The sequence below is a fragment of the Gymnogyps californianus genome, chromosome 21 (assembly GCF_018139145.2).
Source record: "Gymnogyps californianus isolate 813 chromosome 21, ASM1813914v2, whole genome shotgun sequence".
In the NCBI taxonomy this organism is placed as follows: domain Eukaryota; kingdom Metazoa; phylum Chordata; class Aves; order Accipitriformes; family Cathartidae; genus Gymnogyps; species Gymnogyps californianus.
In genome coordinates this window covers 4,194,485-4,209,690 of record NC_059491.1, presented here as the reverse complement: position 1 = coordinate 4,209,690, position 15,206 = coordinate 4,194,485, and the positions used below count along the sequence as shown (strand labels likewise).

At 45.9% G+C, this 15,206-nt stretch overlaps 1 protein-coding gene across 1 annotated transcript in view; it reads right to left on the bottom strand.

Moving 5' to 3' along the window:
• NOC2L (NOC2 like nucleolar associated transcriptional repressor) overlaps positions 1-14,890 on the bottom strand; it is a 56,075-nt gene extending 41,185 nt beyond the window's left edge. Inside the window, exons 1-13 of the mRNA XM_050909637.1 lie at positions 14,871-14,890; positions 14,571-14,663; positions 14,455-14,521; positions 13,753-13,757; positions 13,420-13,591; positions 12,762-12,869; positions 11,985-12,105; positions 10,640-10,730; positions 8,873-8,951; positions 6,782-6,892; positions 4,842-4,955; positions 3,972-4,160; positions 1,544-1,683 (exon numbers count right to left, since the gene is read on the bottom strand). Coding sequence (XP_050765594.1) covers positions 1,544-1,683; positions 3,972-4,160; positions 4,842-4,955; positions 6,782-6,892; positions 8,873-8,951; positions 10,640-10,730; positions 11,985-12,105; positions 12,762-12,869; positions 13,420-13,591; positions 13,753-13,757; positions 14,455-14,521; positions 14,571-14,663; positions 14,871-14,890 — 1,310 coding nt within the window. The remainder of the gene's footprint in view (positions 1-1,543; positions 1,684-3,971; positions 4,161-4,841; positions 4,956-6,781; positions 6,893-8,872; positions 8,952-10,639; positions 10,731-11,984; positions 12,106-12,761; positions 12,870-13,419; positions 13,592-13,752; positions 13,758-14,454; positions 14,522-14,570; positions 14,664-14,870) is intronic.
• Between the last annotated feature and the right edge of the window lie 316 nt (positions 14,891-15,206).

Sequence of the window (15,206 nt, the reverse complement as noted above, 5' to 3'; positions counted from 1 at the left end):
AGCAGAGTGAAAGAAGGTATTCCAGATGTTACACAGCATCCCGCCCACCACCTGATCACATACACACCCCTCTCAAAGCTGAGCAGCCCAGAGAAACAAAGAGAGGGGTCCAGCCCATTCATGCCATCTCCACAAGAAAGTCTGCTGGCAGCAGTCAGATACTAAGCAGCCCCCAAGCAGATGCAGAGCCCTAAATGGGCCTTCCAGAAACACATAAAATGGTACATGAAGCAAAACAACCCTTGACCTGCAGGCTAGATTATTTTATCCTCTCACCTCAAATAGAAACAACCCGAGTTCTTCTGTAACTCAGTTGCTACAGACGTATCTACACCAGGGGATGTGGCACAGAGACTGACTCTCACTAGTCACAGTTTGGACAGCACAGCCACCAACATTGAGAAGAGGCTGCCTACACCCAGAAAGGAGCCACTAGGGATCCTGGGTATAGCCTGAAGCCCATGGAGCCACATCATTCCCACATCTGCTAACCTACCTACCCCCTTTTTATATCCTGGACACTGGTTTGGCTCAGTAAGGAAGCCAGGGTGGGATCTGTTTCTATTTTCCCCACCCTAGAACCCATCTGTCAGGTTCCCAAATCTTTAAAGCCTTGTCAGACAGTAACTGTACTTCATGCCAAGCAGCCCTGTCCATCACAGATGCTAACACATTCTATTTGCTGCTCTTGCTGAGACTTATGCGATTCACCTTTCCTTTGCCCCAGATAGCTGATTTATCTGCCTGGACAGGTAGAAAACTGCCTGGATTAGTCCACATGACAACTGAAGCTCTACAATAGCAGTGGGAAGCAGCCTGTGCATGTGGGGGATGGGAAGAGGGATGTATGCATACTCTAACGATCGTTTAAATCTGCTTATCTTCATCACCACTTGGGAGTTTTTCAAGACCAGGCGGGTGGTGTTCTAAAGCTAAGAATCTGGTTAACGGAGCTAACAGGATTTCAGAGATCACCAGAGATTCAGAAATTCCCTCAATGCTCATTATTAACCGCCATTTCAAAGCACAAAAATTTCATATATAAACATATAAATTGATGGGAAAAGAGAAAGAAATTCTCAGCAGAGACACACTAAAACCAGTAAATGTGTCCTAGTTCTCCAAATTCTAACAAATATGCACAAGAAAATGCATCTTCTAACTGTATTTACAGACCTAGAGATGAGGATTTGATTCTGTACTTTGGCACTGTTAGGTCCTGAGGCAAGTCAGTACTTTTTCCTTGCCACTTTGTACAATTGGGAGGATAATCTGCCCAGGCTATTCAGATTGCAGCTTCTCTTATACAGAGAATTTAGCCTAGGAAAGAATAACCTACACCACAACTTTCTCCACCTAAACATACAGGCGCTCACAACACATCTTTGGCTGGAATACTTCAATCAAAAGCAGCTGTCAGAAAATTCCTTACAATGTAAGGTTAAATCCAAATCACATAACAGTAACACCCCTTAGTAACTGCTCTGCTTCATCAAGCAAGAGAAAAAGTATAGCCAAAAGAAGAAAAAAAAATTCTACTTACTTTATACAGCCAATGATGACCTGTGTCAAAGGATAGATCAACGGCTCCATGACCTCACTGGGATAGATTGTGCTGAGAACTCGACACCAGAAATACAGGCAGTGGATATACTGCCAGTTATAAACAGACTGGAAGTTCTCCTGCAGAAAAGGGAAAGACACAGGCACAAACTTGAAAATGTGGTATTTGAGAGGAGCTCACTCTGGTTTCTCTAGAGGACTCATTTTATCCAGCATTCTCTAAGAGGACATTGTGTACTGTTTAGAGAGGAATAACATTCTAGCTGTCGCTTTGATGCTAGTGGCTGACCCACCATCCAGCAAGTTCAAGATGCTGCATTGGCAACATTATGATTCAGTACTAGTTTGTGCCTTGAAGAAAATAATGAGCAACACACAGACTGCTTTTCTTCACAAGTATGGCTCATTTGAGAAGGATGATTTAACGACCCAGCTCACAGCAGATGGTGGGATGTGCCCAAGCGTTAGGAAACCTTTAACTGTTCCATTTACCCACAGTCCCTGGGACAGTCCCTAGCCTCCCACAGGTAGGAAGGCTGGAAAGTGGTACCCCTCTAACGCTTGTAAACTGCCTTCCGGCCTCTGCAGACCAGAGAGGGGGGGAAAAGGGTGTGTAAAGCTACACTACAGATTCAAACTAGCAAGAAATTCATCTGAATTCATCTGGATTTCCTCTCTCTGCACTCAAACTCCGTTGGTTGTCATGTAGCTGCTTGTCCTTCCCACTTGAGGCTTCCCTTCCCTCAGCTGTATTAATCAACATCCCCTGACCATCACCCCACTATCTCTGAAAGGTAGTATCAGTGCTCATTTTAAAGATGTGCCTACAAATATTCACTGTCAAAGCAAGGACCAAATGATCAACCCAGCACCCCTTCCTGCTTTTGGAAAAGACACTACCCAGGACAGTTTCATTTGTTTCAATTGCAGAGTAAAAATGACAGGCAGCAGAGCTGAGAACAAACTTTCAGCTCTGTTTCTCAGCCAGTCTTTATTGTTACCAACAAAAACAATGCAACAGGCCAGCAGCGTGCCTGACATGCAATGACACATTGAACCAGCATTTCAGGCTGGCTCAGTAGTATGGGTAGGTGTGGGTCAAGTCTTGCACGAATCCAAGAGACATTGTTTTCAAGAATGTTTGGGCAAGCCCCCACTCTCCCTGCCATATGCTTAAGCAGCTCACAGTGCCATATTTAGTAAAAGTCCAGAAGAGCGCAGGAGTCCCTTAAGGACACCCTTTCCAAAGAGTTCTGCAGGCTCATGTATTCCCCAGAATTGCACCAAGAACTTGGGAGACTGCACTTAACAAGGTGCCTCAGCTCCAACTTGTGTTTGTTTCAGACTTTCAAGGCCCAGGTCACCTCTTCTTTTGCATGGATTAAGCAAGATGCTTAAGTCCTGAAACAAGGACAGAAGCCCTCAATCGCAGCCACTGGGCCAAACCTTGCAGTAGGGACTTAAGTCGCAGCTGGAAATGGTAGAGCTCTCCCAGCTCTCACCAGGTCACTGAGATGTACCAAGAAGCTCTCTTCTCAGCCTCTCCTGCACAGAACAGATAAGCAATCTGCTCTTGTAATCACCTTCCACAACCACCCACTGCTCAATTTAAATTGGCTTATTGCTTGGATTTGTACATTTTGGTTGTGCTGTTTAAAGTTCCTACAACCCTCATCAGCTGTGAAATGAAGTGGATTTAGTCGTTGTCTGCGCCAGAACTGAAGGTGTAAGAAGCCAACGCAATCCACTTAGGGCATATGCAGCCCAGACTTCATTTATCTCTGCTCATTTATCCCCATGTCTGAACAGCCAGGAGATTTAACTGGTCACCAATCCTGCAATGTTTGGGAGCAGCTGAATAATTAATCTATATGGGTCTGTTTTGCTAAACATGAATAAAGCCTGGATTAGCAATCTGACTCAGATTTCCGAGGTCAGACTGGAGGTGGCTGAAATCAGGGCTGCTTTGTTCAATTAAGTCCTTTAAATAGTATGGACTGGAAAGACACACACACCAGGGTGGTTCCTAATCTTCTTTACCTTGAGGTTTTGTGACAAAGGCTGCAAACAGCAGCTTCAGAGAGTGGAAAAAGGGTGCCCAAGGCAGAAGATGGAAAGTGCATCACAAACTCTTGCAAGCTGGGGAGAGAAAAGTGACTCTCACCCTGCAGTTGTCTTTTCTCTCCTTCCTTGCTGAAATTCTAAATTAACACAGGCAACTATGAGGTGATCTCTGAAGCTCCCCAGCCCCTGGCAAAAAATTCCTTGGCACTTTATGGAAACAGGTCAGACACAAGCACTGACACTTTAGAGACACTACCAAAAGCCTGAAGTGGCTACTGTAATTTTCCCCTCTCTGCACATTCCCCATAGGAGGGTACACTCCTTCCACACTGACGGGTACCTACCTTCTTCTTTATTGTCATTGCGCTGCGCAAGTGAATGGCAAGCTGACGGATATAGATGAAGGCATGCTGGTAAGATGTATGTGTGTCCAGGGCATACATCTCTGTCAGCGTGCGCTGCATGAAGTTGATCATGGGCAGGACATTGGGAGAGGTGAATCTGGAATTCTTCACAAATGCGATGTACATTTGCTGTGCAGGAAAGAGGAGAAGATAGAACCACATAAAACAGAACAAAAACATTCTTTCACTAACCTTCCCCACCCAGGTATGTCCAAACCAGGGGTGAAGTGTTCCTCTTATAAGACAAGTCACTTGAAAGGAATATGCAAAAATAATCATCCAGCCCGCTCCTTCTCCAGGGAAGTCAGGAAGGAGTCTGTTTAGCACAGAGCTTGGAGATGCCCCTACCATTCCTTCTCTGCAAGGAGAGAGAACTGTGGGATGGCTTTGAGCCATACATGCTTATGGTTGGTCACAGTTCTCTTTCTGTAACAGTGGTACCTAAGCAAACTACGCTTGGGAACCTCAGCCATTAGCTGAAAGATCAGAGCAGCTCAGTAGCGCGAGCAGCATGTCAGCACTTGAGGAAAGCCCTCAAGAATTTGGAAGATGAGTATTCATCCAGTAGACAGATGAGTACCAGAGGCCTTCCCTGCTAAGACCCTGTGCGCCTCCAGCAGGAAGGGCAGTAGTAGGAAGCAGGATATCACTCTGACCTAACAGAGAATTTCTTCCCTGTTTAATTTTCTGGAGGTAGCCAGCATCATCTCCAGCACCTGCCCTACCTAACAGGCTGCGGCTCATGGTCTAAGGTCTTCGCATATAACATGAGAAAGAAAAGCTGCAAAGTACAGCAAGTACCAGCCTTACCTTGAGCAAGGGACTTAGGTACACCTCTTTCTTGTAGCGGCAGATCTTGTTCAGCACAAGGAAGGCCAGTACTCTCACTGTTTCCTCACCTGTGCTCCACAAATTAATTGCTTGCTGGAACAGAAAATAAAAAGATACAGGTAAGCAAAGGGACAAAGACCCCCTTCCTCATTACAGACAGGCCTGAGCTTCCCTCCTTCACACCAAAAAAGCAAGCAAGGAGGAAGACGACACAAAGATGGCAGGCTGTATTGTCACAGAATCAGTCACAACAGCACTGGCAGCCATTCTGGCCTCATACTCTGGCTGTGAGACCACACAAAAGGCAAGGTTGATGTTTCCACTATCAATAAAGGAGACTGTCCAAAACTAGCATCTCTGAAAAATACATGCACTTTTATTCATGTGCCTAAATACACATTCGAGCTTCTGAGCATAGGCACCAGCCTGTGCACGCAACTCCAGCCTGTGCACACGACTCGATCTCCTAGGCTTTGCAAAGCTTCCTCACCATCCCCTAGACAGCAACACCACACCAGATTACACATTTGGCTGATACATGTTCCAGCCCAACAAAAAAAGTAATTTGTGTCTTACACTGTATTCTGCAGAATACAACTACACTGCAATTAGACTCCAGTTCTCGCCACAAACACCAAATCCTAGTTTCTCAAAGAATGCTCTTAAAGACGCATTCGTCTCTGGAGAGGGGACCCTGCAGGGTTTGATTTCTGAATTTATCAATTTTTTTCCCTCTGGGCAAATAGGCTGCAATTCCTGAGATACATATCCTCGTGGTAGTTCTGACTTAATTCCAGTTCCCTGGACATTGACTGTATTAATTCAAATGACAGAGCAGCAGCAGGGTTGGAGCCAGAGACAGGACCTGTGTAAGGCAGCACTTCTGCTGAGACATATCCTTAGTCACTCTGGTACAGACATGACGACAAGCACCCAGTGCATCATAAAAATACCTACACCAGCTGGAGAGGGGTAGGCAAGACTGTGTAGAGGTCTGGGCTAACAGACAGCCCACCATTAACATGTAAACTCATTAATCTGAGTTTTATACATCTCTGCATTGCATAAAGCAATCATACATTGGTCTCTCCCCTCAACTTCTTGAGAAGCAAATGAATAGATTTTGTTCTTCCCAGGCCTGCCTGCATTTGCCTGTTCAGAGTATAGATTCACTTGGACATGGCTGGCCCTGTCAGGAAGCATCTGGTACAGTAGGACCACAATCATGGCTGATGCCTCCAAAAACTAGTTACCTTATCTGCACTAATGAACTCTACAGGATACCAGAAAGATTCCAACTGCAGGGATGAAAAAGCCTACTCAAAAATCCCTACTGTAGCAGTGAGCAGACTGCTACACCTTCAGATATGAGGTATACCAGCCTCCCATCACTGTATACCAGTCATCTTTATGATCAAAGGGTTCCCAGCCTCATTTAAATGTTGTGTTGCAGCTTTTCATTTAAATGTCACCCTGTTGCCCTCTTCTGCTCTTCCACGCCTCCTTTATTGTTCTTAAGTGCTCAGTAGTTGTGACTAAGTTTCTGCAAAAATATTCCACCCCCAGCTCTTGAGAGTGAAATACTATCACAGACATGCACACAGGCAGTCATTACTCCATCTGTGATGACGAAGCAGACAGCTTCCCCAGAACACCTCCGTGTCACTTTGCATGGGGATTAGCATTAGCTACACGCAGAGCCACATGCCCACCCACCTCAGCGTGACAGCGCTTCATGGCACCTAGAAGGCCTGCGAGAGAAGCAAGAGTCCTTTCCAGGACCAAAACAAAAGCAAGGGAAGAGGAGTACAAGAGACTTAACTGTCATGGGATCCAGCCCAAATACCATGAGAGGCTCATCTGAAGGGGTAAAGAAAGTACCTCAGATCCAAGTGACAGATCATAGCACATCACCTTACCTTAAGAAGTGCACGGCACTGCTTTGGAAAGGACAAATAATAAGGCACTATGGCACTGACATGCTGAAGGACTGCTGCACCAACTGAGGCTTCTGTTAAACAGGACAGGAGCTATGGAGGGAAAACAAAACACGATCCCATTTAGTGTGTAGTCCTCATCACCTCTTCCTTTACCATTAAGCATCTGTATTTTGCTGTTTCCAAGTATTTCTGTGTTACCAAAGGACTGGAAGACCAGCCTTCCCTAGGAAGAAGCTCAAACCCCCAACAGCTTTATCAGGAAAGGAGCAGCCACACAGCGGGTTAAATAACTCCCCTGAAAGTATATCATCCTGGCAAATGTGAGCTCAGGCTACTGGACTTTGATGGCTAGTGGCACCTGAGCTCATCCATAAAACCTCGTTTGTGTATACTGCAAAAGCTAAGTCTGTATACAGTTTAAGACATCTTACAGATGGCATGACACCAATGCCTCTGTCATCTCCCTACAAATGGTCAAAGCATGATGAAGATAACCTCAGTCTACATGAGGCTTGGAAACAGACCATCTGAGCTATCTGATAACTTACTGGATTTCACTAGGATTTCTTTAATGAGAAGCTGGAATACTACTGGTATCAAGAGGTTAACTCTAGCTCAAGGAAAAGGTTAGGTAAACTATTAAGAAATAATATCTTTGTATTTCCAGGTTGTTCAGCTCAGTTCACCTGGAGTCAAACCCAGAGACATTTGCAGTTTCTAATTTGAAGACAACAGTAAGCTCAAAGTCACTTTAATTTGAGAGAGTTCTGCCTGATGCAGTACCCCCTCTTGCCTGCAATCCCAGCTGCTGGAAGCAGAGGCATTTTTTCTACTTTTAACTTTCCTCCTCATTCTCCTCCTTGCACTGCAAAGATTCTGGACTGTGCAGGTCTCCTTTGCAAAGTCCCTCACACACCAAAAGGAAAGGAGAAGATATTGTTCAGAAACTATTATGCCAGAAAAACACTGTAGTGAAGCCTGGGACTGAAGGCACTCAGAAGTAAGCACAGGACCAGGGATTACTTCAATGGGACTGCATTGCCAGCTTTTCCTTTTCTACTGCAATCTTCTGCTGCTGGCGAGAGGCACCATGACTTGAGGAAAAAAAGCTCTACTGATCAAAATGCTCTTTCTGCTAAGTCATTCTGCCAGCTTACAGCTAAGAGACATCAGCACTTTCTTTTTCTTTCCTCATATCCCCTTCCCTCAGCTGAAGAATGAGTATTTCAATGCTGTTTTGTTTTTAATATTCCAAATTTGGGGATGCATGATGAAGCAATCTCAAAAAAAATTAACTGGGGGCAGGAATTTTGTTCAGAAATAATCCATGAATTGTCTCTAAAATACCAGACATCAGCAACTTTGGATGGATGGGATATCCTAGTGGGATGGAGCATAATCATACTTGCAGATGTCATATGTGAGGTTATCAACATAATATCTTAGTATTTACTACAAGAAGTAGCAAGATCATAGCGCCAAAAATTGAATTAAAGATGCAGAATGCAGGAGCACAGCACTGCAAACTACTTTAAAGTCCACTAAATATTAATTTGTCAGACAAATTAAGACAGAAAGAACTGCCAGAATGTTAACCCAGCCCTTCTTTACAGGCTACCTATTTTGACCCAACCATCCTATGGACCTCCAAATTGTTAAGTTAGATCAAATACTTCCAAAATAAGACAGGGAACCAGGCAGACATACAAATCTCAGATGCCCAAGGCTTCAAGACTCAGTGAGACTGCTTCTGCCCACTGCAGTCTCAGCCAGTCAGTCTTACTTATTCTCCACTACAGAAGCGGCATAGAAACCAACACCCAAGGTTCCCAGTATTGTGATGACCAGAAAGTCACCTCAAACTGGAGTAACTGTCTTTTCAAAGGGAAAAGCACCTGAGTCTACATTGTTACCTGCTTTGTTAATTATCTTCCTGATTGTTTGGCACTCCTTTTAGCCATGTTGTTTACAGATGCAAAAGTCCATCTGCCTCATTCCAAAATACCCTGAACAAAAGCCCAGTGATGCACAGACTGATCCCAGTAACACAAACATGCTGAAATTTCTTACTTGTATGGTACAGCTGAGGTACACTTTTATGTCCAGTCGCAGCTTGCTCCAAAGTGGGCTGGTGGAAGGGAGGACCATTCTGGAAGTGAGCAAGAGTTTGGGTTAGCTTTAAAAAACCCACCAAATAAATCAGATTTCAGCAGCACAAAGAACAGTGAGTTCACTTCCTCAATATTGTCAGTGAGTAAAAACAACTGCTTGCAAAGCAAGAAGAGAAGTAACGATTTTGTCACAGGTGAAAAGAAGTACTTCTACTCTATAAAAACTGCCTGAAGCACAGCATTAGAATATTCAATTATAAGAGCTACCCAGCAGAGTACCCAGATCTCTGGAAGTGTGATACAGGGAGCTGTGACAGCCAGGAAGCCTGGTGGAGACCTGAATCTCTCACACTGATGTTATCTTTTAGTCAGGCATTCTGCAACCACTGCCTGAGAAGAGCAGGCTGGCTTGTACCAAGAAAGTCTGTTTTAGGGATCAAACTAGTTGTGAGACATTTGCTCAGTCTCTTCTAAACTTTTGACACTGCACTCGAAGTAGCGCCCCCGGCCCATCCCAAAATTCAGACATGGTCTGTACAAGTCAGGCCTGGGGAGGAAAGAGGCTGGTATTTACACAAAGAACTGGAATTTACTTCTCAGATCAGGCACCACTGTCAACAAGGAATCTAGAGCTTAGCTCAGCCTCCCTTCATCTGTGACAGGGAAATTAAAAATAACTGCCACAAAAATTACCCTAGAACTGAAAGCACTTCTGAAAGGCATTCAATTCTCACTCTACCCAACAACTGGAAAAACAGAAGAGCTCAGACTATGAAGCAAGTAATAAAACTGTGTCTACCTGAAACTCCAGAGAGGACTGAGGTAAAAAGCTTCTGTGAATGTTTAGTAGGAAACAGGCACAGGGGCTAAATAAGGCTGCTCCAGCTTGCAAAACATACTGGGAACTTCACAGTTTGTTTTATGAAACTGGGCTCATAGTCCCCAGCTATGGTATTGGTTCATTCAGTAAGAGTTCAGACTGCTACTTACTGAGTTTCCAGCACCTTTTCCAGTTGCTCCCGGGTAAGCCATGCTGATAGCCATTCCATTATGGGCCCAGCCTGACTCTGAAACTCTTTGAGCACCAACCCACACAATAGACAGAGAATTCCTGGCTCCCAGGCAGCAGCGGAGATTCCAAAATTGTCATTCCTCCTCTCTAGTCAAATCAAATTGCATCAGTGAATGCAATACAGAGGTACTGGACCAACGTTGCCATTCTGGAAAAGAATGAACTGTACATTCTTTACCCAGCTGCATGCTTGTTTCCATTCCATCCATGCTCTAACAGTGAACAGCTCAAACTCAGATGATCCAGCCATCAGACCACCAGACTCTAGGGCCTAACACAGCTGCTAAAGCCCTGGATTAACTAAAGTCACATACTTGTGATACTCTGTCTACGTATGGGCAGAAGGTTTGGTCCTTTCTCTGAAAAGGAACTCACAATGCATTAACAGTGCTCCTGAGTGCAAGCATATGCAATTCCAGATCTTTCTGTTGAAGCCACATGTCCTCTGCAAATGGCTGGAGTCTAATATTACAGAGGACACTTCTGGGGAAGAAAGGAAGAACCTGGCTAAGACAAATGTGAATATAATCAGGCAACTTTGCTAGTGTTTGGGAAGAGCCACCATCTTTTCCCAGCTTCACAGCCAGGCTGCAGTTCTGAAAAACCCCAACCAGCTTTCTCTCACCTGCAGTTCTCAAATCTCCTCAGACTTACTTTAGTTTGTTCTTTGGGGTTTTCAGAAGCAGCAGCTTCTGCAGGCAACGGAAGAGGTCCCGGACGCAGAAGGACACAAGGGCATTGAACACTGGTTAAAAAAAGTCAGTAAAGCATTTGTAAATGACTTTCCATATATTCCTGGTTTCTCAGCTAATCTGAAAAGAACTCCCAAGGAACTGAAGCCAGTAATTCCCATAGCAGAACTATTGCGTTTCCACAAGCTTCCGGAAAACATCAGTTTGTCTTACCCTAGAATTTTTTATCTAAACAGCAAGATTACAACTGACAGCTTTCTGGCACAGGGGCCATCTCTTTGCTCTCCGAGTAAACAGCACCAAGCACAAAAGCAGCCTGACCCATGACTAGGAGTCTATACTACCATCAATCTCCCCCAAACAATAATGAGAATTAAAGGCACTTTTTAATTAAAAAAAGTCACAGGAATGGACATGTGACTTCTACGTAATGTCTTACATTAAAGAATGAGATTTTACCAAAAGCAATAAAAGAGACATAAAAAGCCCTATGCCTGGCAAGAAAGGATTAAGGAGAACCTGTGGGTTTAAGTAGTCCCACCCCACAGTGCCAGTTCCAGATGGCACACAATAACAAGCTGATAAAAACACAGCGAGAAAGTACCTGCTAGTTTAGTGGTAAAAGTAGGCAGGCTGCAGGTCACATCCTCTGAGACACTAACAAAGATGTTTCCCACTCAGCCATGCTGTTGCGAGTCTAAAGCAGGACTGTCTGCAAAACCTGGAGCTTATGCAAAAGGGGGCTAGGCTGGAGAGAGAGGTTGCACCTCATTTGTTCTACAGGCATGATAATCCTGTAGAGAAGGAGATCTAGACATGCAGTATTTTGAGAGGTCCTGGCTAGGGGAATGTGAACTTGATAGTGCAACTGAACTCTGAACTGTTGTGAAGTTATAGAACACTATTCAGTAAGAAGACTTCAAACAGTCTTGTAGGATTAGTTCTAAGAGGGAACAGCAAGAAGCCGCAGCAAAAGTTGTCCAAAAAACCATGCACTACAAGCATATGAACAGTACCTAGCTTCAACCTCATTCTGAGAAGTCTGGTGAATGAAGGGTGGTACTTTCCTCAGCAGTCTGCAAGCCCAGCTGCTCCAGGCACGCACACTGAGAGGTACACTTACACACTGGGACACCAGAAGAGATACCAGTGCACAGACTCACCACCAGGAAGATAAGCTACTTAAGCAATGAGCAGGAGTTAACTTACCCTCATAGCTCATTGCTTATCTCCACTCTCTTCCAATAGCTAAACCTTCCCTACCAAATGACTTCCCTTCTACCACAGTAGTACGGTGACCAACTCACCTGCAGCATCAGTGACTTGAAACTTGCTGGGATCAGCCCCACCATTATCTCCTTTGGTGGTTGCTACAGATGCTTTAAAGGCTTGAGTGATTTCATGGAAAAGTTTTGGTGTTAGCCTTCTCTGAGGAAAGAAGAAAAAGGATTGCTGAGGAGAAAGAGCAAGCAATATTCTGAAACTCTGAACAACTTTACTGGGACAGGAGTATTGGAATTCATTGTAAGTTTGATTGCAATAGCTCCATCCTATAACACAAAGGAAAAACATCAAGACGTGTTAACGAATGCTAGTGGCCTTCACTTGTTCTAAATTGGGCTTCTAATTGGTTGGGGGTTGAGACACAATCCATCAGCTGCAAGCAACTATCCAATTTGACCTCTTCCTCCCCCTCTTAGCCAGCAGCAGCAAGGCATTTCATCACTACTCAATGTGACTAAAAACATTCCTGGAGCTGCCAAAGGCACAACGGTTAGCAATAGGGTGAAAGTCAAAAGTTAACCATTCTGACCTCTTCTGAGCCACACAAGTTTCTCTAGCTTCTGCCTCAGATGCAGTGCAAGTACTCTAATCTTGCAGCCCAAGAAAAACTGCAAAGACAAGTCATACTGAAGTAACAACAGCTCTAGGAGTATGACCTTGTACATAGGATGTACATCTTCTCTGTAGATTTTTGTGAAAGATGAACAAATTGAAAGTTGGTCTTTTACAGGCAGCAACACGCATGGAAGAATGTTTAAAGGAGAACGCTCAAGTGCCTTGTATTCCAACTCCCTGCTCACCTCTGCAGCTTTTTTCCATTCTTCAACCATTTTCAAGCTCACAGGGATGAAACACACTCTCTTCCGTTTGACTGTTTCATGTTCTTCTTCATCTTCATCACTTGCTTCCTAGAGAAGTCAGTATAAAGACTGAGAAAAGGCTTATACACTTCTTTTCTGGCCTCACCTCTTTTGATGAGCAGCTACTGAAGACGAAGGCAGGCAGCAGTGAATTTTATTAATGCTGTTATCAGCACTTTGTGTAAAGCAGTAATGAAATTAGAGGTATTACAAATTCCATAAAAGCTACTTAAGCCCTGCAGCTTTGCTACATAAATACAATGTGCAATAATGTAAAACATCAAGGAGAAAGCATATCACTTGAGGCAAAACAAACTCTCATTCGGAAAGGTGACACAAAACCAAAGCCACAGAGAAAATACACTCTAAGGCTCTGCTTTCACAATCTTTAACAAACTTCTCATGCTCAGTTCAAGTCCACAGCTGACTTCTGGATTACGAGCCTGTACACCTGCAGATGATCTTTGGGGAAGCTCCTCCCCAGCCATCTGTGCCACTATAAGCCCAAATATACTTAGGCCTTGCACTGAAACTCAAATACTTAACACATACACAATTGAAATCATTGATTTCAGCACTCCAAAATAGGGCCTAGTACCTCCAGTGTATCAGGTGGTATGTGCAACCCCTCCTCCTCCTCGTCAGAACTGTCTGAAGCATCAAAATTCAGCAATGTGCGATCATTTTCCTCCAAAAACTTATAAAATTCAGGATCTTTGTCCTTCAGCCGGGAGAGCTGATCTTTATGTTCAGATGCCTTTCCCTTCTTCCTGGTAGATAAGAATTAACATGCATTTATTCATTGCTCAAACTTCTGCTGACACTGTAAGAAAAGCAAGCAGCTTCGGGGCACTAAAGCACACCTGGGCCTAGTTTGAATGGTGATGGATTTCTCACAGCTGTGGCCACAGTTCTGCATCCCATTTAACACCTGCTCTAGAGGACTTACAAAAGGTTATTTTCATTCAGCACTAAGAAATCTTGTTAGCAAACTATCAGGTTGTACTGGGATACTAATCAGAGGTCATGAAAACACCTTGCAAAACCAAAAAAATTTGTTTCTCAATTTCTCAGAATTACTCTCACAAGCTTTTTGTAAAGAATACTGAAAATTATACTGCCAGAGAAATCTGACAATAAAAGCTCGGTAAAATCTTATCTGGTACTAAAGAATTGTTTTGGCTTCTAATAACGATTAGCAGTGCCTAAGAACTACTTCATCATTTTCTATCTGCAAATACTCCAGTGTCTTTCAGTAAGAGCAAATACCTACAAACTGAGGAAAACTAAAGTAAGCTTTGCCTGATTCCAACATACCCTGTAAAAGATTAAAAACATACACAAGCTTTTTTCCACTGCAGTTAGTGAACCGACATAGGTACGACAGAAAACCCGACTGTCCTGTACCCTGTAACCACACCTCAGTGTTGAATACAGCCCTTTTAGACGCCTCTGACTCAGCTTGTCCCAGAACTAGCTCATTCTATGAGGGATGCTGCAACGAAGTCCCGCGGTTACTTATAAAAGCGGGCAAAAAATAAAAAACCCAACCAACCAAGCAACCAGTGAACGCGTGCGTAGATGTGCCAAGCCTCGCCCAAAGCGGGCGAGGGGCGACCGCCCGGCCGAGCACGACCAGCGGCGCGCCCGTACCTGGCAGCCGGTCGGGCCTGGAGCGGCTGCCTCGCCTTCCCATCCTGCTGCGCCTTCCCGCTCTGCCGCCGCTGCGCCGCAGCCCCCTTGGCAGGCCTGGCGGCCTCCTCCTCCTCCTCCGAGCCGCCGTCAGGCTCCGACTCGGAGCCGGCGGCGAGGAACTCGTCCAGGCTCAGCTCCGCCAGGTTCCTGCGGGGAGGGGGAAGGAAGCTCAGCGGGGAGCCGGACCGGCAGCACCGGGCCTGCCCGCTCACGGCGGCCTTGAGGCCGGCAGCGCGGAGCCGACGAAGCCGCGCCTGGGCCGGCGGCACCCCGCAGGCCTCCCCGCCGGCCGGCGGTACCACAGCCCGGCGGTCTCTCCGGTCCGCCCGCCCGCCGAGCGCCGCCGCCGCTCACCTCTTGCCGGCGGCTGCCATGCTGCCCGCCTCGCTCTAACGCGGCCGCCGCTTCCGCTCCCAGCCTGCCGCGCGGCTCCGCGGGGCGGGGCGGAGCGGGCCGGCCCCGCCCCTGCCCAGCCTCGGGCCCGCCCCATGCCCGGCCCCCCGGCTCCGGCGGCCGGGGCAGCCGGGCCGCGGGTGCCTGCGGGAGCCGGTGCCACGCGTGTCCCCGCCCCCCCGCAGGACGGGACCCCGCGCCCGGTAAGTGAGCGGCGGGGCAGGGCGAGCCCCCCTTCCCCCGCAGCCCGGTGACACGTGCGCGGCGGGATTTAACTGCGGGGGGGTGCGCAGCGCA